This window comes from Pyrgilauda ruficollis, unplaced genomic scaffold (genome assembly GCF_017590135.1).
Source record: "Pyrgilauda ruficollis isolate IOZ18807 unplaced genomic scaffold, ASM1759013v1 scaffold150, whole genome shotgun sequence".
Lineage (NCBI taxonomy): Eukaryota > Metazoa > Chordata > Aves > Passeriformes > Passeridae > Pyrgilauda > Pyrgilauda ruficollis.
Genome location: NW_024513655.1, coordinates 690,048 through 716,242, shown reverse-complemented (window position 1 = coordinate 716,242; position 26,195 = coordinate 690,048). Strand labels below are relative to the sequence as shown.

General features: G+C 48.3%; 1 protein-coding gene and 2 long non-coding RNA genes across 3 annotated transcripts; 1 reads left to right on the top strand and 2 right to left on the bottom strand.

The window, feature by feature from the left end:
- Window positions 1–10,645, bottom strand: LOC121350388. The gene is made up of 3 exons (XR_005954661.1): window positions 10,518–10,645; window positions 7,986–8,052; window positions 1–134 (listed from the first exon to the last, which is right to left on the bottom strand). It is a non-coding gene; the product is annotated as an uncharacterized LOC121350388 (long non-coding RNA).
- LOC121350387 lies at window positions 10,537–23,291 on the top strand. The gene is made up of 5 exons (XR_005954660.1): window positions 10,537–10,818; window positions 11,540–11,656; window positions 19,963–20,075; window positions 22,108–22,229; window positions 22,402–23,291. It is a non-coding gene; the product is annotated as an uncharacterized LOC121350387 (long non-coding RNA).
- LIPG (lipase G, endothelial type) lies at window positions 16,111–25,652 on the bottom strand. The gene is made up of 10 exons (XM_041461672.1): window positions 25,495–25,652; window positions 25,207–25,379; window positions 24,036–24,215; window positions 23,319–23,430; window positions 21,974–22,198; window positions 21,333–21,575; window positions 20,727–20,847; window positions 19,944–20,162; window positions 18,819–18,911; window positions 16,111–17,247 (listed from the first exon to the last, which is right to left on the bottom strand). The coding sequence occupies exons 1-10, from the start codon at window positions 25,580–25,582 to the stop codon at window positions 17,226–17,228; spliced, it is 1,476 nt and encodes a 491-aa protein (XP_041317606.1). The 5' UTR covers window positions 25,583–25,652; the 3' UTR covers window positions 16,111–17,225.
- Window positions 25,653–26,195: the final 543 nt, after the last annotated feature.

The following is a 26,195-nucleotide window of genomic DNA, read 5'->3' as shown; positions in this document are numbered from 1 at the left end:
TAGGTTTATTTGCTTCCTAAATATGTTTGTGCTGAATCAGATCCATGCTCTCGCCAGTCTCACATGTGATGGAAACAAATCAAGTGCAGTCAAAGAGTTGAGAAGATGAGTTCAGCAAGATGAGTACTCAATACCTGGAAATACAAAGCTGTTGTTTTAGATGACTGAAATGCCTGAAATAAGAGACAGACACCACAGGAAAAATAATCATTGCTTCATCAGATGCCTGGGCACATGGAAAAGTGCCCCCTAATACCAAACTCAGCTGAAAGGAAAGTTACTTAGATACCAAAGTAAGACTCTGAATCATGCAGGGAATAAAAAAATACCAAGGGGAGCATAGAAACTCTCTGCAAGGATGAAAACTGAAATTGCCTTCTCTTAGTGGCCTAAACAGGACCCACACTTTTTAAAATTCATTCCAGCTTGCAGTACTTGGGCAGCTGAAAATGCAGAAATCCAGGACTGGCTGTCACAGGAGGAAGGGCTTCTCCTCCCAAATCTAAAACCATGTGGAAATACAGAGGCAGAAACCTGATACACTCAGTCCTGGAGCCTGGCCAGCAGCACAGGCTCCAGGACTGAGCACATCTCCCTGATGCAGACCGGTCTCCTAAGCTTAAAAAATTATAAAGTGCTCCGTTTGCTTGCGGAATTTCTACCTGGAACACTAATTTGGAATATTATCAGTTACACATGTTTGAGGGAGTCTGGTTGTTTAATAGACATCTGTTCTTTCTGGCATAGAGACAGAGGTTTCCCACATCTAGCTGCCTCTTTCAGGATAGCACTGCCTGGGACAAGATCTCAAGAACTGTAACCTTGCACTAGCTCAAACCCTGGCAAAAGCAATCCACTTCTCATATGGTGGACCACCTCATTCTGCAACTGGTGCAGCCCTAAAAAGGGCTGCTTAGATCTACCCAACTGCTTAAATGCACAATGAGCTTTTTCTAAGTCTGACCTTCATTGCATATCCTCAGCATCTGAAAAATGCTGCCTGAACACACCCCAGAGTGACTGTGTCATAAAGGCTGGATCAGCATCCAGAAGCCTGAGTGCTCCAAGTGTCATGAACCTGCAAAACTGGGCAGGAGAACAGCCTCACTCTCTATCGCTGATGCTCTCCAATTTTCCTTGGAATCAGCCCATAATGCAAATTCTGTACAGTTTTAGGTGTTTGGTAAATGCTGGCTGTAATATCCGCATCTCCATCTATTAATGTAATTATTGTCCAGTGTTTGTGTGTGTACTACCATTAGGACAAGGGGTAGTGGATTCCCACTGCGAGAGGGCAGGGCTGGATGGGAAATTGGGAAGGAATTATTATCTGTGAGGGTGGTGGGGTCCCATTCCTGGAAGTGTCCAAAGCAAGTTTGGAGAGGGTTTGGAGAAACCTGGGATAATGGAAGGTGTTCCTGCCCATGGCAGGGGTTGGAACAAGGTGCGCTTTAAAGGTCCTTTCTAATCCAAACTATTTTACAATTTCATTCAAGCTGTCTGCCCCATCACAGTCCTTATAATGAGAAAAAATATTTGAATCGTTAGTGAATCCCACAGGGGATGTTTTGGAAGAGAAATTTCTTGATTCATGTAGGTAGAGAAAAAAAAAATTGGGTTAGGGAAGGTGCCAGTGTTGGGTTGTGTGTTAATTTGTTTGGTCTTTTGGGGTTTTCTTAAGGTTAAGAATCCCTAGGTGTACCTAACTTCTGTAGGATCAGCTGAGGGAGCTGGGGTAGTTTAGTCTCAAGAAAAGGAGGCTCAGAGGAGACCTCATCACTCTCCACAACTCCTTGACACGAGGGAGCAGCAAGGTGGGGGCTGGTCTCTTCGACTGTGGCTGAAGTGAGAGGACCAGAGGAAATGGCCTTAAGCTGAGACAGGAGAGATTCAGATTAAATATTAGAAAATATTTTTCCACTGTTAGACTGGTAAGGCATTGGATCAGTTTGCCCGTGGGGCTGGTGGAGTCACCACCCCTGAAAGGTGTTTGAGAGGAGCTAGGATCTGGGAGATGTGGTTTAGGGGTTACAGTGGCAGTGCTGCGTGGGCAGCTGGGCTTAATGATCTTAAAGTGTCTTCCAGCTTTGATGATTGTATGATTCTGTGATTCTGTTTTGTCTAAAAAGCCACACAGATCTAGGGAAAGAAATGTGGCACTGGCGTTCTTCCTGGTACCCACCAGTGAAGACCCCAGGAGATCTCTGAAAGGAACAGAGCCCCTCCAGGTGAGTGCAGGTGTTGGCAGATGTTCAGCCTCTGCAGACCCCGAGAGATCAGACCCTGGAGGCCTGGCTGTCAGCAGGGCAGCGTGAAGGAGCAGGTGCCTCACACACAGGGTTCATCACTCCAGCTCCACAACGAGCACTGGGTCCCCCCAGGGAAATGAGCCTTCACTGACCCCGAGCTTGGAGCTGAAGGGAGCTTTTCCTAATAATTTCTGAGAACTTTGGTGGTTCAGGAATACTGTATGGTGTACAAGTGTTATATGGGGTTTTGGTTCAGGCACAAACCTCAAGCTCTCGAGACTGCCTGGAGGGAAGCTGTGCTTCCTGGGGGTGATAATTTATCCAGAGCATCTCTGCAAAGCTATTTAGTGCATACTGCAGAGATCTGGCAGCCACTGATGAGTATTGTGGCCTGAGTAATTCGCCTTGCTGCTCTGGACCTTCATTTTTCTCCCCACATTTCTTACTGCTGGGTGATCCCTGCCAGATTCCTGGCTCTTTATTTAGTGACTACCTGTAGAGCACCTGAAAAGATAAGATTTTGATCTATTTTAAGGTCTCCAAGATCTAGTCTTTTTCCCATACCAAATAAATCTCTGGAATAAATTCTGCTCTATTATGCAAGGCACTCTACAGCCATTTCTTTATCTTCCCTTCACAGTAAGCAGCAGGAGTAAAGAAAAACACAGAGAAAACAAATAAGCCCTGCCAGAGCCAAATGGGCTTCATATGGAGTTAATTCTTGTTTTGTTGTTGCACACACTGCAGTGATTTCTGCCCTCCTTTAATTTATCTCCTTCCCAGCCAAGCACGGGCTTGCACAGATGCAGCTGAAAGTGGAACAAGGCCCATGGTCCATAAACACTTCACCCAAGATTAAAAGTACTCCATAAATGCAGAGTATGTTGTTGTCAGCTGTTTCCAGATGAGGGAAAAAAATGGCTTATCCTTCAGCTTGGTCAAGAAAAAGATCATATTGCACCACCAGACTCTGGAAGTCTGGTTTGAAACAAACCAAGAATGCTTTGAGATACAAAGAAAAGTATGCTATCTTATTATCTCTGGTAGCAAATAGGGTTCAGATGCAACAGTGTCTGACACAATTTATTCAAGATTTCTTCTCCTTTTTTTTTACCATGGAACACAGAGGATTTTATTAGCTAATTCCTTGTCTGGTCTTTACCTCTTCTAAAAATTGAAAACAAGGACTCTTCCTCCCACTACCAGTTTGCTGCCAAGGCAGAGCAGTTCATTGTCCTAGTGAAGAGCTGGTCTTACCTTCAGATGACAAATACCCAGCAGTGGGTAAAAAATCAAGCGAAAAATGTTGTTTTCTTGCGCTGCTGAAGTAGCCTTGGTCAAGGGAGCTGGGAAGGGGCTGGAGCCCCAGGAGGGGCTGAGGGAGCTGGGAAGGGGCTGGAGCCCCAGGAGCGGCTGAGGGAGCTGGGAAGGGGCTGAGCCTGGAGAAAAGGAGGCTCAGGGGGGACCTTGTGGCTCTGCACAGCTCCTGACAGGAGGGGACAGCCAGGGGGGTCGGGCTGTGCTCCAGGGAACAGGGACAGGAGGAGAGGGAACGGCCTCAGGCTGGGCCAGGGCAGGCTCAGCTTGGATATTGAGGAAAATTTCTCCATGGGAAGGGCTGTCCAGCCCTGGCACAACTGCCCAGGCCAATGGTGCAGTCCCTATCCCTGGCAGGATTTAGATGCTGTGTGGATGTGGCACTTTTGGACACAGGTCAGTGATGGGTTTGGCAGGGCTGGGGATGGTTGGGCTTGATGATTTCTAAGGGTTTTTTCATCCTAAACAACTCTGTGGTTCCGGAACCAAACCATTGGGGAACTCCGTTGTGTTAAAAAGCAGAGTGAGGATTTGGTGCTGTTCAACACTGAGCTCCCTGTTGCCACATAAGAGACACACAAAAGAAACCCTGTGCATGCCTTGGGGAAATGATGGCTTTGTTAGGTAAAGGCAATATGTAATTGGCAATAGGTAAGACTCTTGCTTTGGGAAGTTCTCTTTGTACTATGTGGAAATTGCTAAAGGTTTTGGAGCTGTTCCAAACACTTACACTTAAGATTTTAACTCAGGCACAATTTGGGTGAGATGGAGAAACCTCAGTTAAATTTCAAAATGTTGACTATTAACATCCTCTATGTTTAAGTTTGATCTAGACGATGCTTAAATTTTCATCTTAAGCATTTAAGTTGGATGTAAAATTTTGCTCTTATAAGAGCTGGAGAGTTGACTGTGATGGGTGGGGTTTTGTGAGGGTTATTTTTTGAAAGACATAAAAACTTCAGCATAGAAACTGCAGTGGGGTTATCAGGTGAACTGTTTTTTTTTTTACTATTGGGTGTATCAATAGGTTGATGGATACTTCAGCTCCACAGCCCACACTCCACAGGATGGTGTTAACTTAGACAAGGTCCATGCATGGACCTTCCCCCTTCTGCCATGCCAGGGCTGAAAGCAACCACACGTTCCAAAATTCATCCCATGCTGTGCTCTCTCACTTTTTGTGCCATATGCTGAGAGCCTGGGGCTGGACCTTTGTGGTGCATGACAAGCGTGGGGTGGGAGGCACTCCCTGCTTTGTGAGACACTTGGAAGGCCAAACACCTATTTTATAACCTGAAATCAGATTTTCACACCAAAGACAGGGCCAACAGTGGTTTGAGATCTGCCTTAGTGTCCAGCTTTACCAAGAGGTGCAAGAAAGTGATGAGGGAAGGGTTGATATTCAGTCCACGCCCTGTGCAGCAGGTGAGCACAAGTTAGAGAGAAGTATTTATCTACAGATCTGGAAATCTGGAGTGCTCCAAGACAGAAATTCTTGCATATGTAGAAAGCCCTGTGCAAAACCTGTGTTTCTTGTCTCTTGAGAAGGAAAAGCATCCACCACGAAGTCCATAAAATGTTGAGTTCTAGCAGCAGCTCTTGCAAACATGCTGGAGAACTGGTCTGGAGGCTCGTGTTTAGGTATGGTATGCTCTCCTCTGCTGTAGAACAGGCCTTTGTGCAGGGAGTATTATCACCTTAGACTTGTTTTCTGAGAGTTTTGAAGAATAAGGGACACCATAGCAGCCAAAGATTAATACAAAGGGGATGTCATCAAGGGACAGGCAGGGAGGACACGTCCCCTGCACAGCTGGGAGTGCCCTCTGAACAGCCCAGAGGAGCCCAGTCTGATCCTTTCTTCCTTGGTCACACAAGCACCTTAGAAGTTCTTCAGGACCCTGAACTGCACCAGTATAGTACCACTCTAGTGGTACTGTCATTGCCAGAGAAAAGCATTTTATCTGTGGTTTTACAAGCTCTCCTTTCAGAGTTTCCTTTTTTTGTGTTTGTGTCTTTGTCCTCCCTGAACTTTTTATGTGATTAGGAAGTGGCTGAGCTGGAAATTTCCTTGCTTATTTTTCAATGCTGCCAGTGCTCCAAGGACAGTTCAAGAACACCAATGGTCTGCGGAGAGCTGCTCTGTCCCTAGTTAGTCTGTCACTTATTTTTGGCTTCTCTTTGCAATCTGGCAGCAAATGGCCCCTCGAGTTTGATGCTCCCCAGCACCACCAGGCTTCTGGAGCTTGGGGATCACATCCCTGGGCTGTTGCCCAAGAAGTCTGGTCATGGAAGAGTGGAACAAATTGGTATTACTGCAGTGACTGGTGGGAGGCTGTCCTGCAGCTTTACAGGACTAATGAGGGGCATCAGCAGATTTCTGGTGTGCTCCCTTGATAGTGCAAGGAGCACACTGGGGACAAGATTTTGCCCAGAAACAGGGAATTTTAAGCCAGCCCTTGGTGACCCAGCATCAGGGGCTGTTCATTCAGCAGATTCCAGCGAGGTGACAGCTCTGATAATGTTCTCCTGCTGTTGAAAAAGGTTGCCATTATAAGCGTGCCCCTTTCTTCACTCTTGGTCAATGCTGGTCCTTGGCATTTTGCATGGAGTTGAGGGGTCTTTCTTCTTATTCTAACTTGTGCTTGCACTCAGCTGCGTGCAGGATTGCCACATGGGTGGCTGGGGTCACTCTTGGCACATCATAAGACATCCCTTGAGAGCTTTCATACGCTCTGCCACTTTTGAGTTTGCTGTGCATCTGCAATAGCATTGTCTCAGACCCACCAGCCTTTCACTTGAAAGAAAAACCACAAGATCAAGATGGAGCCAGAATAAATGTTTGTCTTTAAATAGATTTCACCATTGAAAACCACCTTCAGCCAGGCTGGGCAACTGGTAATGGCCTTTCCCACCTCTCACACATCAGCAAGCAGCTGATGTCCAAACCTGGAGCAGTTTCACCTGTCCTTGTGGGCAGCAGGTGCAGTGAGCACAGTGAGCTATGGGGATGCTGTTGAGGGATTTCTGGCCTCAGGACCTGGGTAGGCTTCAATCATCCTGCAGGAACAAAGACCAGCAACCTCATGGTCCACTTCCAGCAGATTGCCAAGGGGTTTAAAGAGCAATTGTTCTTTCCATGCCAGTCTGTGACCTTTGGGTTGTCCTTGGGTATCAGTGTTGGTGACCAACCTTGGATCTACTTTCCAGTTCTGTGCTATAGCCAGAGACCTTTCTTGTGGTCAAAACCCAGTCAAAACAATACTGAGCTGGGATTGCTTCAGCATCATCTCCAGAGACCCTGAAGAGGCAACAAGAATCCAGTGGCCAGGAGAGAGATGTTTGGTGTGCATTTTGCAATAGGTCAGCTCTCACTGCAATGGGTGCAGAGATCGTCTGCAGTTTAACAAGCACTGGAAGTTTTTTGTTGGCTCTTGTGATTTTCCCCAGAACTTTCTGCCATGGGGTAGTGGATCAGTTCACAAAATTCAAGGTAACATCTCCTAAAATCTGCAATCTTGTGGGCCCCAACTGCTCTATCTTAGCAAATGTATATGGGAGGACTACAGAAACACTGGAGAGGCACTTTGTATAAGGGTCTAAACAGACAGGTCAAGGAGGAAAGGATTCCCCATGCCAGAGGGCAGGGTCAGATGGGATATTGGGAAGGAATTCCTGGCTGAGAGGGTATTGAGGCCCTGAGGTTGCTCAGAGCAGCTGTGGCTGCTCCATCCTTAGACATGTCCAAGGCCAGGTTGGACAGGGTTTGGAGCAACCTGGGATAGTGGAAGGTGTCCCTGATTATGGCAAGGGGAGAGAACAAGATAATTTTTAAGGTCCCTTCCAACCCAAACCATTCTGGGATTCTACAATTTTTTTCCATTTAAAGCAGGATGAAAAATGACATCAGTACATGCCAAAGCTTGGACTTGGTCCTTTGCTTTGTTACTTGAGCCCAGTCCCATTAAAACTACAGGATGGGGTGTTTTAGGCAAGGCAGTCTGGATAGGCTGGCACAAACAGCCTCCTGGCCATTGGAGCAGCAAAATGCTGCTGAAACTGCAAAAGGAGGTAACTCAGCTGGATTACAAAACAAATTTTGCTGCTTTTTAAAATAATACCTTTTTTTTTCTAAATGGAAGTTAAAAGCTGATCCAGCAAAACTGGGAGAAAACAACACAGCAGGAATTTATAAAATAACAGATTTTGTTTGTAAGCCAGAGTAGAACAATGTGCCTCTTTGTCTGCAGCATGGATTATGCAGGAATAAAATAATAAATAAAAGGACTGCTGAATGGGGCTGACATCGTGTGCCTTCCGAAGGACACTGAATTACTAAGAGGAATAAATCATCCTTGGTTTACAAACAAACAGGCTTGCTGGTATGCCCATCTCCCAAAGCGTAAATCAGCCCCAACTCACCCTGGCAGTGAGCAGCTGTTCCACCTCTTTGGCCAGGTCCAGAGCTGGTGCTGCAGATGTCTTCATCCTGGCTTTAAAGAAAAATCAGATTGATGGAGTGATCAGAGACCACAGCCCTTCTGCAGTACAACCACTGCAGATCCCACCTAGCTGGGGGAGGACATGGTCCTTCAACCTAAACTCCCAAACTGACCCCAAATTTAAGTAAGGGCTCGATATGATCATATCCACGAGCTGATGGTGGCTCAGAAGAACATGGGATGTACCTTGGGAAGGTACACCCTTCCAAGTTGCTGATAGGACATCAGAGCACAGGAACCAGCACTGCAATCCCAGCCTAACTCAGCAACCTCCCAGGAATGGCTGGTCCTGCCATGAGTAGTAGCTGCTTCTTTGGGATGCTCAAGACAGGATCCATAAAGATATCAAGGAGGGAGCTCTGTAAATTCCTTTGACGTTTGGAATGTGTTGTTTGGCTCCTGCAGCATCTTCCAGCGACAGGAGGGTTGATCCTTGGCAAAAAGCCTGGACTTCTGGTGGCCTCCGGCGTGGCTGGGTGCACCATGCCTGCTGCTGTTGTCACAGCTCCTGGTAGGAAGTTCCACACTGCCTGGAGCACTTTTGTTGTGCTGGGTTCACAGGTGACCTCTGCAGCAGCAAGTCCCAGCCAAGAGGGACATCAAGGCATGTATGTCCTCTGCCCACTTAGGCCTTATACCTCCCTCTGGAACTCAGCAGAGGGTTTCCTTTATGAGATACAGGTAAAGGGGGATGCCAGATGTGTTTCTCCTGAGAGGTCCGAGGAGAGGGTGCAGGTGGAGATGGAGCTCTGAGTGCCTCTGCACAGGGGCTGCATCTCTTCCAGCATCCCCAGAACACAAAGGTTAAAGGCAGGGGCCAGATGGTTGCCTGGCCGGAACAGGTTCTTCTCTATCCCAGTTTAACCAAAAAACATATAAAATTTTCCTCATCTCAGCTGCTTTGATGCATGACTCTGGAGCTGCAGGGATGCAGGAAGACCATCACCTTCCTAAGGCAATGTCATTGTTCATCTTACCTGGGTGTGTTACAGAGGCTGTGAGCTCTTGGGGTTTCTGCTTCTGGGCAGGAGAAACTCACCCTCAGGTACTTCAAAGCTTACCCTGCACGCTCCTCTGTACCTCTCCACTGCCCAGCCGAGGGCAGGCAGAGTTCTCAGAGAATTCCAAGAGTTTTATCTGGGGGAGGGCTGCACACATGTGGGGAAAGAAGACAAGGAGGAGCTCTGGAAGTGGAGAGGGTCTGGATGTGGGTTGCCCTTGGTCAAGCTCTGTGCTGTGGGATTGCTTCTCAGCAGCTGAGGTGGTGGAGGGACCACCAAGCCCAACCCGTTCCACCCCCTGCCATGAGCAGGGACACCTTCCATTAGACATGGGGACTGGAGCCAGGGCTGGGGCAGCTCTGCAGGTGGGCTCTCACCTGAGAGGAGTAGTTCCTATTTGGGTGCAGATATTGATCCTTTGGAGGACAAACGTGAGCTCACTGATTCTCTAAATTAGGCAGCAGTGGACAGGGCCAATTCTTCTAAAACTTGGAGGAAAAAACAAAGAGGAACATGGATATGAATCTGCTGGGGAGAGGGAGGGGATCATGGATGAGAGCCAATCCAAAGATGCAAATAGAAAACATTGGTGCAGGTTTTCTTTCACAGATAATGATTATGCAGAATTATCTAAAAAATCTGTCTTCTAAATGTTTTCAGGACATTAATGATGAAGAGCAGAGCTTGGCTTTGGCTCCAGTGATATGTAGAGGGTATGACTTGAATCAAAACAATCATCATTAAAATGTTTGGGGTTTCTTTAATGTTCAATTCTAGTGTAAATGAAAGAGTGGAAAATTTTTTTCTGGTTGCCTTTCCAATTATTTCCAGTATTAGTGATTATTATCTTAAGAAAACAGCATTTACTTAAATATCCTAAGACTATCTGGTTTTGTCCCTGCTTCCTCTCACTACTTAATCACTTATAATAGAGCAACAAGAAAAGAAGACACTGTCTTTAGTCTTTCCCTTTCTTCATTTTTTTCTTGATTGTTTGGCAGCATTTCATTTGTACAATCAGGTTTGTTGCTTTGCCCATCTACCTGTCAGGTTTTCTCTACTTATTTCTTATGGTCTTCCAGTCGGGAAGGGCAAACAATTTTAAAGAGCACCATCACAGGGCAGCAAAAGTTAACTGAGGATCTTTGTATCAGACTGAAAAATGAGAGCCTCCTTTGGCTCATCCCTGTAAAGATGAACTGGATCTGAAGTTCATCGTGTCCTGTTAAGTAGCTGTTGGCCAGAACACAAGATCGGTCTAGGTCAGCTTTGATGTTGTTACTGGAGCTGGCTTGGAGGCAGCGTGTGACTTGGACTCCAGACAGGAATTTGGGTCAATAACTGAGGATGATGAGCAGAAGTAGCAGGACAACAACTTGTACAGAGTTTTAATTCCTCTGAATTTATGCCTCTTATAACCAGCCTTGCGCAGTGCAGAGCATGCTCCTCACCTGGGCGTTTCAGCTCGGCTTCCTTCCCCTTGCTGGAATAACATCTCACATCTGCTGAGGTCCAAGGGAAAACTGCTTCAGATGTCAAAGGAGGTCCAGCTGGAGCACTCGTGTGTGCCCTGAGCTGAGGTCCTGCCGGGCAGTGCCCCGCTGGGTGACCCCGAGCCCGACAGCGGCTGCTCCGTGCTCCCGAGACAAGGAGGAAGCTCTGCAGACACAACTCCCAGAAAAGCTGTCACGTCCCTGCTTCTGCAGCCTTGGCTTTGATCACAGAAATCACCAAGGGAAAGATGTCCAGTGTGTAAGTGTGCTGCTGCTCTCCAGGGGATGGATGCTCCACCATGGCAGCCTTTGAGAGTTACAGAACCATGGAATGGTTTGGGTGGGAAGAGACAGTAAAACTCATCCAGTCCACCCCCTGCCATGGGCAGGGACACCTTCCCCTGTCCCAGGCTGCTCCCAGCCCCATCCAGCCTGGCCTTGGGCACTGCCAGGGATCCAGGGACAGCCACAGCTGCTCTGGGCACCCTGTGCCAGGGCCTGCCCACCCTGCCAGCCAGCAATTCCTGCCCAAGATGCCAAAATCTGTGCCTGCCCTGTGGCAGTGGCAGCCATTGCCTGTGTGCTGTCCCTGCAGGCCTTGTCCCCAGTCCCTGTGCAGCTCTCCTGGAGCCCCTGGAGGCCCTGGCAGGGGCTCTGAGGTGTCCCTGGAGCCTTCTCTTGTGCAGGGAACAGCCCCAGCTGGGCCAGGCTGGCTCCAGAGCAGAGGGGCTCCAGCCCTGGCAGCATCTCCGTGTGCATTCTCTCCCTATAAATTTTCAGTTTCATTCATTTGGATTTACCTTTACTTACCTTCATTAACCTAATGTGAATTAGACCATATTAGACCAGACTGGACTAGTAGAAGAAAACTCCTGTAACCAAAATAAACTCGACTGGTTTTTTTGGTTTTTTTTTTGGTTTTTTTTTTTTGGTTTTTTTTTTTTTTTTTTTTTTTTTTTTTTTGTATGAAAACTGTTCAGAAGACCATGAACAGTTCTGGTTCATGTGCAGAGCTGTTAACCAAGTTGAAGGCATCTGGGTTTTCTCTCTCTCACTGACTCCTGGAGTGCTTTTAAGGCAAACTTCAAATTTTTAAGGTAAACCTGTTCATCTTATCCTGCTAGCAGTCAATTTTGTTACATTTGAATGGATTATTTTTCCTCAGCAAAAAGACAAAACTAATAAACTACTTGCAAAGAGACCAGTGAGGTTTTTGAACAAACTTAGTCATCTGCAAACCACCCAGATCCACCAGTCTGAAATTTAGAGATAAATTTTAAGCTTTATAACCCAACTGATTTTGAGATCATTGGATATTCCCTCCATTGCTCTGAGTGTATAAAATGTGGTCCAGCTTTTCCATGGAGTCTTTGATGGGTTGTTCAGCTACAGGTCTGGCTGTTTCACAGAGAGAGCAAGGATCTTTTTCTCATTGACATCTACAGGTTTTAGGGCATGGTACTACGATTATTTCAGTACACTTGTCTAGCTCCAGCTGAGCTGGTGTGGCCTTTCTCTTCATAACTTTGTAGGATATGTCTGTTGTCAGGCAAAACAAGATATGGAAAGCCACATGGAAAGGAGGGGGAGAAAAATCAACCATATTTGTATTAATGTTTTGTCCAAGTCTTGTGTCATTTCTTAACTTTGTCTGAGCTGGTTTGCCTGTTTGCAGAATGAGGAAAGATGGAACAGCGTGGCCTGGAAAACCTTGTTTTATTGATCCATATTACAAGTCAGGTCAGAAGAAGAGGATTCTGAATGTTTTCACTTTTTGTCTTCTTTATACAGATTGCCGTAAATGTCCCGAACCCTTGTGAAACAGCTGCAAAACAACCTGCAACGGAGAGGGCTGAGATAGGAAAAAACCAATAATCAAGCAATAGAAATGACCTGATGTTCAGTTTTAAGCCTGGGTTGGTTCTGGGCTGAGCTGCTTTACCCATCCCTCTGGGCAGTGTGAGGTCTCTGATGCCTTTGCATCAATGTGCAGAAGTTGCCAGACCCTTTGTGTTTGCTGCTGGGCTGGATGGGACTGCTGGGAAAGCAATGAGCTGTATAATTTATGTTGGAATGTCAGCATCAGAGCAGGCATAAAATTACAACTCGTTTGCACAGGCAGAGGAGAAAGATCTTGGGTTTCCTGGACTGCCACAGCCATCTCTCGGTGAGGCTGCTCTTGGGGACCACTGGAAAGTTTTACTTGCTGGAGTGAGGCTAGGTCATTGTTTCAGTTTGGGAAGCCACCAAAAAATGTGCTGTTCTTGTTCTTGGAAGGATGGATTGGTCTTTTTCATCCCAAACAGATCTTTTGTGCCCAGATTTTGGAGCTTGGGAGAGATAGCTGGCACCACCTGCATTGGGGACTCTGCTAAGCCACCTCAGAGTGCTGCTAAAGGGAGATACTACACTGGGCATTGAGGGAGCAGCACATTCCAAATGGACTTTATGTTAAAATCATCTCCAAAGTGGGATGCTTGGATGTGCTTGACGGGCTGGGCTTGTCCCAGGTCCCTCTCTAGCTCTCATGGAGCTCCTACCAGTGCCTCCAAGAGAGCTGGAGAGGGACTGGGGACAAGGCATGGAGGGACAGGACACAAGGAATGGCTTCTCATTGCCAGAGGGAATATTAGATGGGATAATTAGGTGAGATATTGGGAAGGAATTGCTGGCCGGCAGGGTGGGCAGGCCCTGGCACAGGGTGCCCAGAGCAGCTGTGGCTGCCCCTGGATCCCTGGGAGTGCTCCAGGCCATGTTGCATTGGGCTTGGAATGTGGAAGGTGTCTCTAGAAATGCCTCCAGTGGCAGGGGGTTGGAATGGGCTGGAATTTAAGCTCCCAACCCAAAGCATTTTGGGATTCTATGGAGCTCTGATTATATGGTAATTGGTGAAACAGTGCTGAGTTGCTGCTGCTTGTGAGGCTGGGGCAGCCCTGGATGGGGGTTGAGGAGGGTTATAAAGCATTCCCCATGCCGCTCCTATTGTTCCTCAGAGAGCAGCCTGACCTTTGTGGAGACCTAACCCTTGGGGCTGAATGCAGTGGCTGTGAAAAAGTGACCCCAAGGAAACCTGGGGGAGGGGTGCCAGGCAGCTGGGGGCACAGTTGTCCAGCCTCATCAGCCCTGCCTGGCACAGATTTGGGATGTGCCTGTTCTGCCAGGCATAAATTCCTTAGAGACTTTTAAAAAAAGTCTAAATTCATTAGAAACATTAAAAAAATATCCTCCTCTCTTTGTTTTCTCACTTGTCTAATGCACAGCCAAGCTCCCAGCGAGGGGAGCCATGCAGGGATGCATCTTGCTGTGCCAGCAGGTGTGATCCCTCAAGGTGTGCAGCAGCAGGAGCGATGCATTTGGGAGCTAACATTTGCTGTGTGAAGGACCAGACACCTGAAGAGGGTGACCACAGAGGTGAAAGAGCTGCAGTCTGTTTCTCCTCTCTTGTGAGCTTGTATTCTTCCCCCTTTTTCTTTAGAGGCCAGCTCCTGCTTGTCCTTGCAAGAGACTCACCCTGCAAGAGGCACCAGCCCTTGTGCTGCAGCTGTGTCCACGGGGTAGCAGCCAAAAAATGAGTTCCAGATATCTGGAATGACTTCTGGTGTTAGTTCCCCCCACACACTCTTTGCAGAGGGTGGAAGGGAGCCCCACAGGAACACATCAGAAAACAGCTCCAGCTCTGGGGTGCAGGATAATCAGGGGCCCTACAAGCACCAAATATCTCTCTGCCAAATCCACCGAGGTAGTTTTCCTTGCAGACAGGCATTGCTGAGCTTTCCATAGGGAAAGGTTAACTAAGTAATTTCATGCAAATCTTCCTCAGCTCAGAGGTATTTACTCTGTTTGCAAAGTCCTTCTGCTGCTGCTGGAGTTGTGCCATCAATTTGTGTCAGGCAGAGCACAATAAGAGGCTTCCCTTTAAATTCGGTGGTGTGGCTGCTGGGAAAAGCTGGGAAAACTCAGTTAGTGATTAGATTTGGGTAAGTTTTCTTAGAAGTGTTCACCAATGGGTTTGTTAGTGAAGTCAGGCAAAGGTGAAGCATTTCAGGCAAAATATAAATGGCATTTAATAGAAAAAAAAAAAAAAAAATTAGTGCAAGAAATCAAAGGAAGAGGGGGAGTTTGAACTTGTCCTGACTAGCCTGGCACAGCAGCAATGGTCTTTCCAGAGTCCACTGTGCTCACTGCAACAACCATAGAAAGTAACACAAAATCCTGCTTTTCCCTAGACAAAAGCAGTAGTGGCATTGCCATGTCTGAAAGAAAGCAGCATGGGAAGAGAAGGTTAATGGTTTTGGTAGAGCTCCCTGCTGAATGTGTCTTGTGGTCACTGTGGGGAAGGGACAGCAAGAACATCCCTCTACTGCAAACTGGAGAATGATTTTGATTTTCTGATATTCACTCCTCTGGAAACAAAGATGATGGTACTGGTACTGTTGAAATCATGTCCTCACTGCTGAGCTAAAACTGAAATATACCTGTAGCCACAGAAGAGTCTGGGTTGGAAGGGACCTTGAAGTCCATCCAGTGTCCATAGAGCAGAGGGGCTCCAGCCCTGGCAGCATCTCCGTGCCCCCCCTCTCCTCGTGTTTTATGGGGGGCATCTCTACAGAGCAGCTGTAGATCCATGTTTGCCCCGTTCCTGAAGGCCCCCGGTGGTGGGAGCATGGAGAGAACAGCTTGGCCTTGGCCACACAGTGCAGCAGGGAGGGAGGAGGAAGAAGGTTATTGTACCTGGCTGAAGGTCTCAGGGACCTGCCGGGAGGAACAAGACCATCATAGCTGTTCTGGCAAGGAATGTCAAAGCTTTTGGTAGATTGTTCTGCACAGCTCCTGCCAGGAGGGGACAGCCAGGGGGGTCGGGCTTTGCTCCCAGGGAACAGGGACAGAAGGAGAGGGAACAGCCTCAGGCTGGGCCAGGGGAGGTTTAGGCTGGAAATTAGGGAAAATTTCATGGAAAGGGTTGTCTTGCCCTGGCACAGCTGCCCAAGGCAGTGGTGGAATCCCCATGCCTGGAGGAGTGTGGCTGTGGCACTTGGGGACAGGGATCATGGTGGCCATGGCAGTGCTGGGGCTAAGGTAGGACTCAGTGTTCTTGGAGGGTCTTTCCAGCCTAAATGATTCTGTGATCAATGACAAGGCTTCACTGATTTTTACAAAGCCCTTTATTTTTGATCTCAAGGCTCATAAAAACTGTTACTTAGAACCAAAATGTTTAAAATTTTACATATATACAATATGAGAAATAAATTATGTTTTAAGTCATACAAAAACCACAATATACAAATAGGGCTTTGAAACTTCTCTAAGTATGGCATGGCAACAACTCACAGATACTTACCAAAGGCTTCCATTTTCGAAGTCTTTGCATAAAACCATGAAAAAAATATCCCCAAATGTGCTTGCTTTGGTTGGAGTGAAGCTCTACAAAAACTGAAGAGATTTTCAGGCCTCAGAAGGACTTGCTAAGACTTCAGAACTCAGTGCACCACCTGGCAACACCATTTTTGAGATTGCCTTTCTGCATGCCAAAAGCTCAAGGGTTGTTAAAAAAAAAAAAAAAAAAAAGAAAAAAAGAAAGAAAAAAGCAAGCAACCAAAACAAAACCTATTTCACCAACTGACAAGGTCCACTCTGCTGCAGCAAACAGGACAGCTGCAGAGTCTGTCCAACCCAAAGCCAAGCCAAGATCACCTGGGACCAGGGAATCCAACTGGGGTGTGGTGACAATTGAGGGCAGGATGTTTGGCACTCAAAAATAAGGTCCTAATTATGCATTGGTACTACAACAGCTTCTGAGCAGAGGGGAGCACGTTCTCAGAGGTTCAAAGGAGTGGTGCAAAGCTCTCCTGAGGCAGCACGGTGCATTGTCTTCCTCCATCCCTGTGGTCAGAACAAGGGCAGCTTCTCTTTGCCCTTTAAAAAGGGATCCCCACGTGGGACTGGGCAGCCCCACTGCAGACACTGACCAGGCAGCAAGGACCACCACCACCTGCACCGTGTCCTGCCCCAGGCACAGGGAGGACAGAGCTCTGCCTCCCTGTCAGGCCATATGTCAGGCAAATAGACACTTCAGTACTGGAACGGATTATTTTTAAGGCAAGCAAAGGACAACTTGAAGTTAAGTGGCATTGTGCTTATCCCCAGCCCTTCCCTGGGCAACCCCACACACCTGACCTGTGCTGGTCTCACCTTCCCACAGCCCACAGTGCTGCAGGACCATGGTAACCCCTACCCTAGGTGCTAATTTGCTCTTGGCAGCTCTGTCACCCACAGTCTGATGGGCAGTTAGCATGATTATTTTTCTTCTCAACTCCACTGGCAGGCAGACCAGAAGATCATTGCTGAGGTCTCAGTCTGTGAAGATCTCATCCATAGTCCTGGTTAATGGGAGCAGGGAAGGGAAAATGCAGTGTGTAACAGGTCAAGGTAAGGTTAAATGCACAAACCAGGCTCCTTGGGAAAGGGAAAACGGAGTTTTAGTTATTCTAGGTCTAGGACCATGGTTCATCAATTGCTCCTTAGTTTCTTGCATCCAATCCAAGGTGTTTTGTCCTGAAGGGCTAGTTTCTTTAAGTGCTACCAAGCCAGGTTTCTCCCAGAGCATCTTGCCACCTGTGTGGTCTTCATGCATCTAGGTTGCTTGGTTGTGAGTCTTTAGGGAAGCCTTCAGAGCAGATTTGAGACAGACCTGGGGGAAACAGAGAGCAAAAAAGACACCTAGTTAAATGCAGAAATTAAGAGGAGTAATGAAGGATTTCTAAGAACTCATAGAATGCCAAGAACAGGTTTGGACAGCACAGGCTGGTGTTTTATTCTGCCAAAGCTGCACTTTGCCCAGTAGCTGCTCAGTGAGAGCCTGCAGCAGACATTATGCAGGCTGCAAGCAGAAATTACAGGGCTTGAGCTAGACCCTGCCTGTGCAGCTCCATTTGGGATGGACAGATGTTTGCAGGCTCAATCTCTAAGGAGGGAGCTATAATGTTGCACTGACTTGACAGAAACAGAGAGCCGAACAGCAAGTAATCACTCATGATTTCTGGAAGGAAGGATCATTTCCTAGAAAAAATGGTGTGCTGGAGCTGAGCTCAGCTCCTCTGCCTCGTGCACAAGCTGTACTGCACGAGAAAGCAGGAAGGGCACATCTGCCAGCAATTCAGTTTTATGGGGGTTACCAAGTAGCATATCAAAACAGCCTTTTATTGTACCTGCAGGAATGTTTACTGGATCTTTCGAGACTCGTGGCAGAGCAACAAGTTCTTGCACAGGGGTTTCATTCACAGAATTGTTTGCTACCGTGCATAGCACAGCTTGCTGGTTTCTGCCAAACCTGGAATGGGACCAGCTCGCATTTCTGAGCTGAGCTCTGCTGCCCAGGAAGGCTGTGCAAAGCTCGACTTCCACATGGCTCTGCTAGCCCTAACAAGCACTTTGTCCTCTGGATTAGAAGTGACAAAGCTCCAAGTCTACAAGCTGAAATTTAAGAGAGGGCAAAAGGCTGGGCTGAATCCAAAGGAAAGTATCATTTAGTCAAATGAACAGGAATTCATTCAAAACATGACTGGAGGCATCCAAGGCAATCAGGTTGCCACTGCTGGGACCAGACTTTCTGGAAGTCATGCTCTGAGGACTGTTCTGTGTGTCTGGGAAGTCCCCCAGAGGTTAAGCAAGGCTGAGCTGCTTCGGCAGTGGCAGAGCCAGCACTCTCCTGAACCAGAGGAGATCACCAGGCCTGGAGGTGAAGCTGTAGGAATCAGGGCTGTAACACCATGGCAAGTCCTCACCTGAGTCTTCCTCATGCAGTAGAGCTCAAACTTTAACCAAGTGATTTCTTGGCTGCTCAAGGTCTTCCACCAGACTTTGAGGAAATGCCCTGCACTTCTCCCCCTGTTTTACAGGGCACTTAATAAATGACTCTTAGTTACCTTTCCACTGTTGCACAGATCTGGGGCATTGGTGGCACCTCACTTTAGCACCTACCACAATTAGGAGCAAGGACTGTGATACACCCATTTGGCAGTTAACATGTAAAGGTACAAGATGACAATCCAAGGTCAGAAGGGAGAATAATATCACCTACTTAGCAATAGATATGGCGTACATGAAAATTAAGTCTGATAGCTGTGAATCTCAGGCTAGGATTTCTTATCTTTTTTGAAAGAAAAAGCAGTGTCAGGAGTCTAAAAAAACGAAGAGAAGGTTCCACTCATCCCAGCCAAGCCACATGCATCATACAGAATTTCTCTTGACTGATTTCCATACCTTTTCTGCCATTCCTCTGTGCACTTCACAAACCAGAGCTCTTTGCCAGGAGATATACTGGTTATCTGGGCGTCCTCCACACAGAAAGCAAACCTAGGAGGAGGAGGACACAGAAGTCAAGGTACTTGCTGTCTCCAAGACCAACAATTAGCATGTAATACAGCCTACAGCTTATTCTAGGACAAGTTGTTTGATTAGACATCCATCCCCCAGAACATCTTGATACACCATCAGCCCCTTGAGTTGCTGTTTTATTTCCTACTTCAATATTTTAACTGGGGGTCTCTGCTCCTACTACCCCTATGTTTCATAGAAGCCAGAATGCAGAATGGCAGGTGACAGGTGATGCTTATGTAAAGCACTGAGAAATGTGGGAAATTGTTACTGTTCTTTGACAGATCTGGGTTACCTTCAGAACAACATTAACAGAAGGTGTGGGAGTGCTGTGCTACATGCTTGGGAACTTTAACAATTTTTGGATGCTCAGGTAACTTTCCGTTTGCAGAGAATCATAGAATCAGAGAATGGTTTGGGTGGGATGGGACCTTAAAAATCATCGCTGCCATGGCAGAGAACCTTCCACTAGAATTCTATGGTCAATTCTATGATCCAAGGACATGGGTTGAGTTTGGAAAGGCCCTTAAAAATCACCTAGTTCCAACCCCCCTGCCAAATCCCAGAAGGAGCAATGCAGTGCTTGAGGGGTTGCTGTCACCATGTTACTGGTTGCAGTTTTAGGCCCTGCTGGTTGTACCAAATCAGCACATTAAGCCTGTAAATAATAGCCATGACCATCCATCTTTCAGTACTTTTGGTGCTCAGTACTTTAACACTTCAAGTACAATCTAAACCACCTTGAAGCACATTAATTTAGTCCCCACCGGCTCCCACAGTATCAAAATAAAGCTCCAAATCTGCTCTGTGGTGACCAGTTTTGCTTAAAGACTATTTGCAGCCTCATGCTGGACAGTAACCTGCTCTCCTACACCACGAGGGAACAATAGCTGTTGACACAAAAAGGAAGGCAGCTCAGGATACCAACTACATTCAAAACACTGTCTTTTTTTCCTTTGATCTAGGTTGAAGTTTCAGGACACTTCACATGCAGCCTAGCACAATTATTACCTCTGTTGTGTTTCCCCAGATTTCACACGTATTCGTCTGATGTGGAGCTCCTGGGAGGAATTCACAGGCCTGTACCAGTAGCTCCTCAGCTCTTTCCACAGATCATACCACGACTGAGACGTCCCCTCCCAGGTAAGCTTTATTTTCAGAAGTTCACCCATGTCCTCCTCAGTATAGACCAGGAAGGTGTTCGTAGCATTTAGGCCAATTAGATCAAGCCTGGAAGAGAGGCAGAGACTTGGTATTTTTTCCTTATGGAAGGATGCCAGGTGCTCCTTTGTTCCATGCCAGGAGTTCAACAGAGCCCCTGCAGCTTATCAAGTGCTGCACATTCAACTGTCACCAGTTAATTACTGATTACACTGACAGGAGCTCAGATAGCTGGTTCCACACAACGCAGTGTGTACTTAGCTTGGCCATCCTTCCATAGCTTAAAGGTGGGTTTTGTGCCTGCACTTTCTTTTGGGAGAGGCTAAATAAGGTCAGCAGTGCCTCCAGAGACATTTCAGACCACGTCCAAATGGTGGAGGACAAAAATGAACCGACCAACCAAAAAAAAACCACAAACATAAAAGGCTAACATGGGACATGGGAACACATTAAGGTGTTCTCAATTCATCCAGTAATAAATTGTAATTAAGCTACTGAATGAAAAGCTTTTTGGAAAGGTGATGAAGTGAGGCTGCAATACCAATGTTATCAAAGGAAGAAAAATTCTGCCATCCTGTGTAGTCCCCTGTGGCCTTCATATTTAGGTAAAAACACAAAAGGCAGATTACTTACATTTCCAAAGAGAGGGGCTCAGAGTCTCCATTGGTGCCATGGAGGGTGACAGAGAAGGTGGGATCAACCTCTCCCAAGCCCTTATAGCTGAAGACGTGCATTTTCATCTGGTAGTGGTAGACTGGAGAGAAAGGGGAGACCAGAGATGGAACCAGCTGTGCTGAAAGAAACGTTGCTCAGCACTGCTCTGTGTGAAATAGTGTTGGCTAGCAAGGACCAGACCCTTCCTTTAGTGAGACAGCACTGATCACTTTTTTGCTGCCCTTACTGATTACAAATTTGAGTTTTACACAACAACAGCAGCAGGCCCACCCTGGGGACAGCTCCCCAGACCTTACGTTGCTCCGAGGCTGAGCTCTGCAAGCACGGCAGGTGAACTGCAGCCCTGCTCAATAGGCAGAGGGTTGTTGTGGGTGGATTTCACAGGGAGGAAGGAGCACGGTGATGGCACAGCACAGCAGTGCAGCCGGGTGCCAGCAGAACAGCAGCTGGAGCTTCGCGGCTTTGGGGAGATGCTGCTCCTCCGCCTCTGCCTCCTTCCCCACACCGACTCGGGGAGGATGCTCCCACAGGGAGGCTGTGCTCCTCCTGGGAGGGGAAGCGTACCTTTGAAGGGCATGTCAGCCCTGGTTTTCAGGTACATCTTGCTGTTCCTCTTGTGCCGGATCCTGCGGGCGTTGTAGCCGATGCCGTTGCAGCGGTTCTTGCGGCAGCTCAGGCAGATGCCCTTCTTGAAGCGGCTGGAATCGGTGCACTGAAACGCGAAGCTCTGCTTGTCCTGGTTCACCAGGGAGTCCACGAAGAGGTGCACAGACCGCTCGTGCTCACATTTGACAACTTCACCAATTGCTGGAGAGGCAGAGTTGCAAGGGACACACTTGGTTTAAGCAGCTGTCACCCCAGCAGCCCGTGAAATAAAGTGAGCTATGCCTTTCTGCAGCCAGCATGAGCTGAGCGCGGCCAAACTTGAACAGTTTTCCAACAGCAGCAATTCAGAAGGTTAGTGGGAGATGATCACTTAGTCCCTCCCATGAAGAACTTTAAGAGAATCCTAGTCCCAGCATAAGACCACAGATTATGATCAGGTGTTGGAGTGAGAATGTGCTTCATTGTTAAAAGCATTTATGGTTTCTAGCAACTATCTCCAGAAGTACAGACAGAAGGAAAAATTAGTTTTCTTTCCATCAATCCAAGTCTATTTGTGAGAAGTCTACACTGACCAGAGGCAAAAGGTAAAGAGAACTTACTCCCATAGGCAATGGCTCCCAAGACATCACTTAGGCCACAGCCAGGCTGAAAGTCTCCCCCGTTGGGGTAGATGTCAAGGTGGCCCACAGGCATCTGGATCCCAATGCTAACACCCAGTGTTTCCCTGGTGTAGGTGTGAAGGACATCCACAAAGTTGGCATCATCGGGGGAGAGGCGCCTGCTGGGGTCCACTCCTTCAAACATGGGGCCAGCAGGATCCAAGCCTGGAGTCAGAGACAGAACACAAGGGCCCAGGTAAGAAATTGGGCTATTTCATACAGAACATAGCCAGAAGCCTGCTGCTGGCAGGTGTCCTCACCAGCTGATTCACAGACAGCCCCAGCCTCATTGCTGGTATTGTCCCTCAAGATGTCTTCACCATGGGCTCACTGAGGGTATAAATAAAAATGTCCTGTTCCACTTTCAGGGCAGCACAACCCAATAGCAGCACCATGACAAGATTGCCTGTTGGAAGCAAAAAGCCTTCACCAGGTGATGGTGAAGAGATGATTCAAGAGGCAGCTCCAAACACCAGAAGAGGTTTAACACCACAGGGACAGCTGGCAGCCAAAGCTGCCTCAGTGACATTTAGTCTGTTTTCACACTGCAGATATGGAGGGACTAACACAATTTAAGCAGCAGCCAAGAAATACCTGCATCTGAGATCCCATGATAGGTTTGGGATGCTCTGTTAACCCCTGAGCCTCACCCCCAATCAAAACCTGCACTCCAGAGCATTTCTACTACTTGACTGTTAGATGATTTTTCCCCCTGATTAATTAAATACAGACATTTATTGCTAGGCTATGTGGAATTCTAACTGCCAGTGTCACATGTAAATCCTTAATGCAACTCCTTGTACTATGCCCTAAGTTCTCAGATGTTGAAATCAGCTTTCCTCTGGAGCTGGAAGCAAACTCTTCAGATATTTCCAGAATGAGGGTTTAGAGTTGATTTTTTTTTTTTTTTAATCAGACATCCTGTGGGACAAACAGCACCCAATCGCTCTCGCCTCTATTAGCTTATGAGCTATAATTACAAAAACACTATCACTCAGAGGAATAGCATTTGGATAGTAAGAGCTTGAGCTAGACTTGTTTTGAACCCACATTTAAATTCAAACAAACCCAGGACCAGTTTGTCCTGGGTAAGGTTTTTTCACTGAAGCCTTGCTATAATTGATATGAGGAGACCTGTGCTTTCCACTGCTGCCAGAAGCAGAAAACTTGTCATTTCTGGAAGAATAACACCAAAACAACATTGTAGCAACACAGGAAACAAGCCCTTTCGGGGAAACTCACTGCCAGGAAGGACAGGGGAGAGACTGCTTAAAAAGCCACTTGCCTGTAATTCTGCCTATTGTGCCGTGGACGTGGTTACCAGCAAAGCCAGCCACATGGGCACCCAGGCTGTACCCAATCAGGTGAACATTCTCAAGCTTGAAGAGGGGGTTTTCCTGCAAGGAAAAGAAAATATGAGAGTTTGATCCCCTCTATTTCATGGCATCTGGTGCTGCTTCTGTCTGCAGGGGTATAAAGTCCAGTTGCAAGAAGGGATTGGCGGGAGGGGGCAGATAAGCACGCTTCGTTTTGTATTTCATCAAGACCAGCGGAACGGTTTGGATGGCACTCGTGGTTTACCCGTGTTCCAGCCTCAATTATGATATTCTTTATCACCAAGAATAAAACTTTCCCCTGGGAGCTGCCAGCAGACTCAGCCCTGGCCATGGCCTCAGGCGCCAAGTGCAGCACCATGGACCTCTCCTCTTTCCCCGCCTGCTGCCAGGCCGGTGCTGGCTCTGAACGCCCACATTGCTCAGGCAGCACTCCCAAATCTGAACTGCACTTCAGCACCACCAACCCGAGCATGCTGCAAGGCAGCACCTCCAGGGAGGCAGGGCAGCAGCACTGCAGCTATGAGCCATCACCTGGCCAAGCCCTGGGCTGGGTTACAGCACAGCCTGCCCTGCTGGTGAGCCTCGGAGCTGGTGAGCGCTCAGCAGCCTTGTGCAACAGTCCCTCACCGAGCATTGCAACAGAGGCTGCTCTTAGCTTGCACTACCTGTAACCAGTCAAGCAACCTCGCTATGGTTTTTCCAACAATCTGCGTGTTGTTCACGGCATCGGTGTAGAGCTGGTGGGCAAGAGAGAGCCAGTCCACCACGACCACGTTGGCATCCTTCTCCCTCTCCTGCAGAGCGGACACCAAGCTGTCAAGCCAGGTTTCGAACATGCCACTCATCTAGAAAGAGATTCAGGTGTCAGTTTCCAGCTTGAGGGACCAAGATGACACATCCACAGTCTAGTTATTTGCATGTCATTTACATTTGCTGCTCCAGCTGCATGCTGCTCCTCTGCAAGCCCCACTACCTCTCAGCAATGCAGTAAGAGCATGCATTCAACGGAGTAAGAAAAACAGGTTTTGAGAGACTCTGGCTGTAATTACCCACTTGCCTTCTAGGGCAGGAGGGAGAGGCATTCGTTACGTGCCACCTTATCGCACTTTTTTCTCAAGAGTTTCAGAAATTCTGATGGATTGCAAAATTATTCGCCAGACCTGGCAGTGTGGTTTGCATAAGTCCTGGCAGAGCTGATAAGCTCCCTTGTGCCACACACTCAGCCTCACCAAATGCAGAGTTAAAAAGCTTGATAAAGTGTGCGTGCCCTCTTGTTTCTTTATCAAGGAGTGCACATAGCAGATGGCAGGACTGGGCACTCAGCTACGATTACAGAAGGGATATACACGTGCCTGTCAAGTCAAGTGTCACATTCATAGTGGTCAGTCAGTTGGATTTTAGTGCCATGTTCACATTATACAGCTAGGAAGTGATCTTGAGCAGTTATGAATGAGTTGGGTGATTTCAGAGTTTCTAAGCCTGACCCCAAACACTTTGCTCCAGAGATCTCAATAGAGGCGCATCTTTTAAGAGACCATTGTGCTCAGAACATGAAAAGTTTTCCCAAATTCCTATATTCATAGAATTCTAAAATGGTTTGGGTAGGAAAGGACCTTAAAGATTATCTAGTTTGAACTCCCCTGCCATGCACAGAGACATCTTCCACTAGACCAGGTGGTTCAAGGTGCCATCCAGCCCTGCCTTGAACACCTTCAGGGATGAGTCAGTCACAGAAATTCCTGAAAATAAATGTTCTGGAGACACAGCACATTTGCAGGGCAGTTTGCCCTCTCCGAGTGGGCAGACTAAGCATTGCCCAGGATTCTTCACACTTACCGTCCAGCCGTGAATGATGAAGAAGGTTTTAGCTGTCACGTTGAACTTGCAGTCCTCCAAGCACTGCTGCTGGCCGATGGCGAGCGCGCAGCCATCCTCACCGGCGTCCGGCGAGGAGCGCAGACCGAACTTCACCCGCGCCTTCTGCGCCGGCACACGCTCCGCGCTGCCATCTGCGAGCCAGCGGGAGAGAAGGGTCAGCAAAGCGCCCCGGAGCCCGCCTGCCCCGCCGGGGGCCGAGCCGGCCCCGCGGCTGCCCCGGTCCCGCGTGGCACCGCGCTCACCCACCTCCAGCCGCGGGCAGCGCCGCCTCCGCGCCCCGCGCCGCGGCGCAGCAGGACACGGCGCTGCACAGCAGGAGGAAGAGCCGCCTCATGGCTCGGGAGCACGGCCGGACGGAGGGCTGGAGCGGCGCAGGGATGAATGGATGGACACACGCTCGGACGGACGCGCGGCGGCGGCGGCGCCGCTTTAACAGTGGCACCAGGGGGCGGGGCCAGCCCGCCGCTCCTATTGGTCACGCCTCCCGTGACGTCACATATGGGATGAATGAGAGGCCACGCCCCGCGTGGGAGGGTCCGCGGGGGTCCCCAGAGCTGGCACCCCGAGGGGCACAGGGGACATGGGGGGGACGGTGGGAGATACAGGGAGTGCCCACAGCTGGAACCCCGAGGGACACAGGGGACATGGGGGGGACGGTGGGAGATACAGGGAGTGCCCAGAGCTGGCACCCCGAGGGACACAGGGGACATGTGAGTGGGATGGTCGGAGATACAGGGAGTCCCCAGAGCTGGCACCCCGAGGGGCACAGGGGACATGGGGGGGACGGTGGGAGATACAGGGAGTGCCCAGAGCTGGCACCCCGAGGGACACAGGGGACATGTCAGGGGGATGGTGGGAGATACAGGGAGTGCCCAGAGCTGGCACCCCGAGGGACACAGGGGACATGCAGCCCCACGTGGGGAACTGAGGGGTGTTTGGGAAATGGG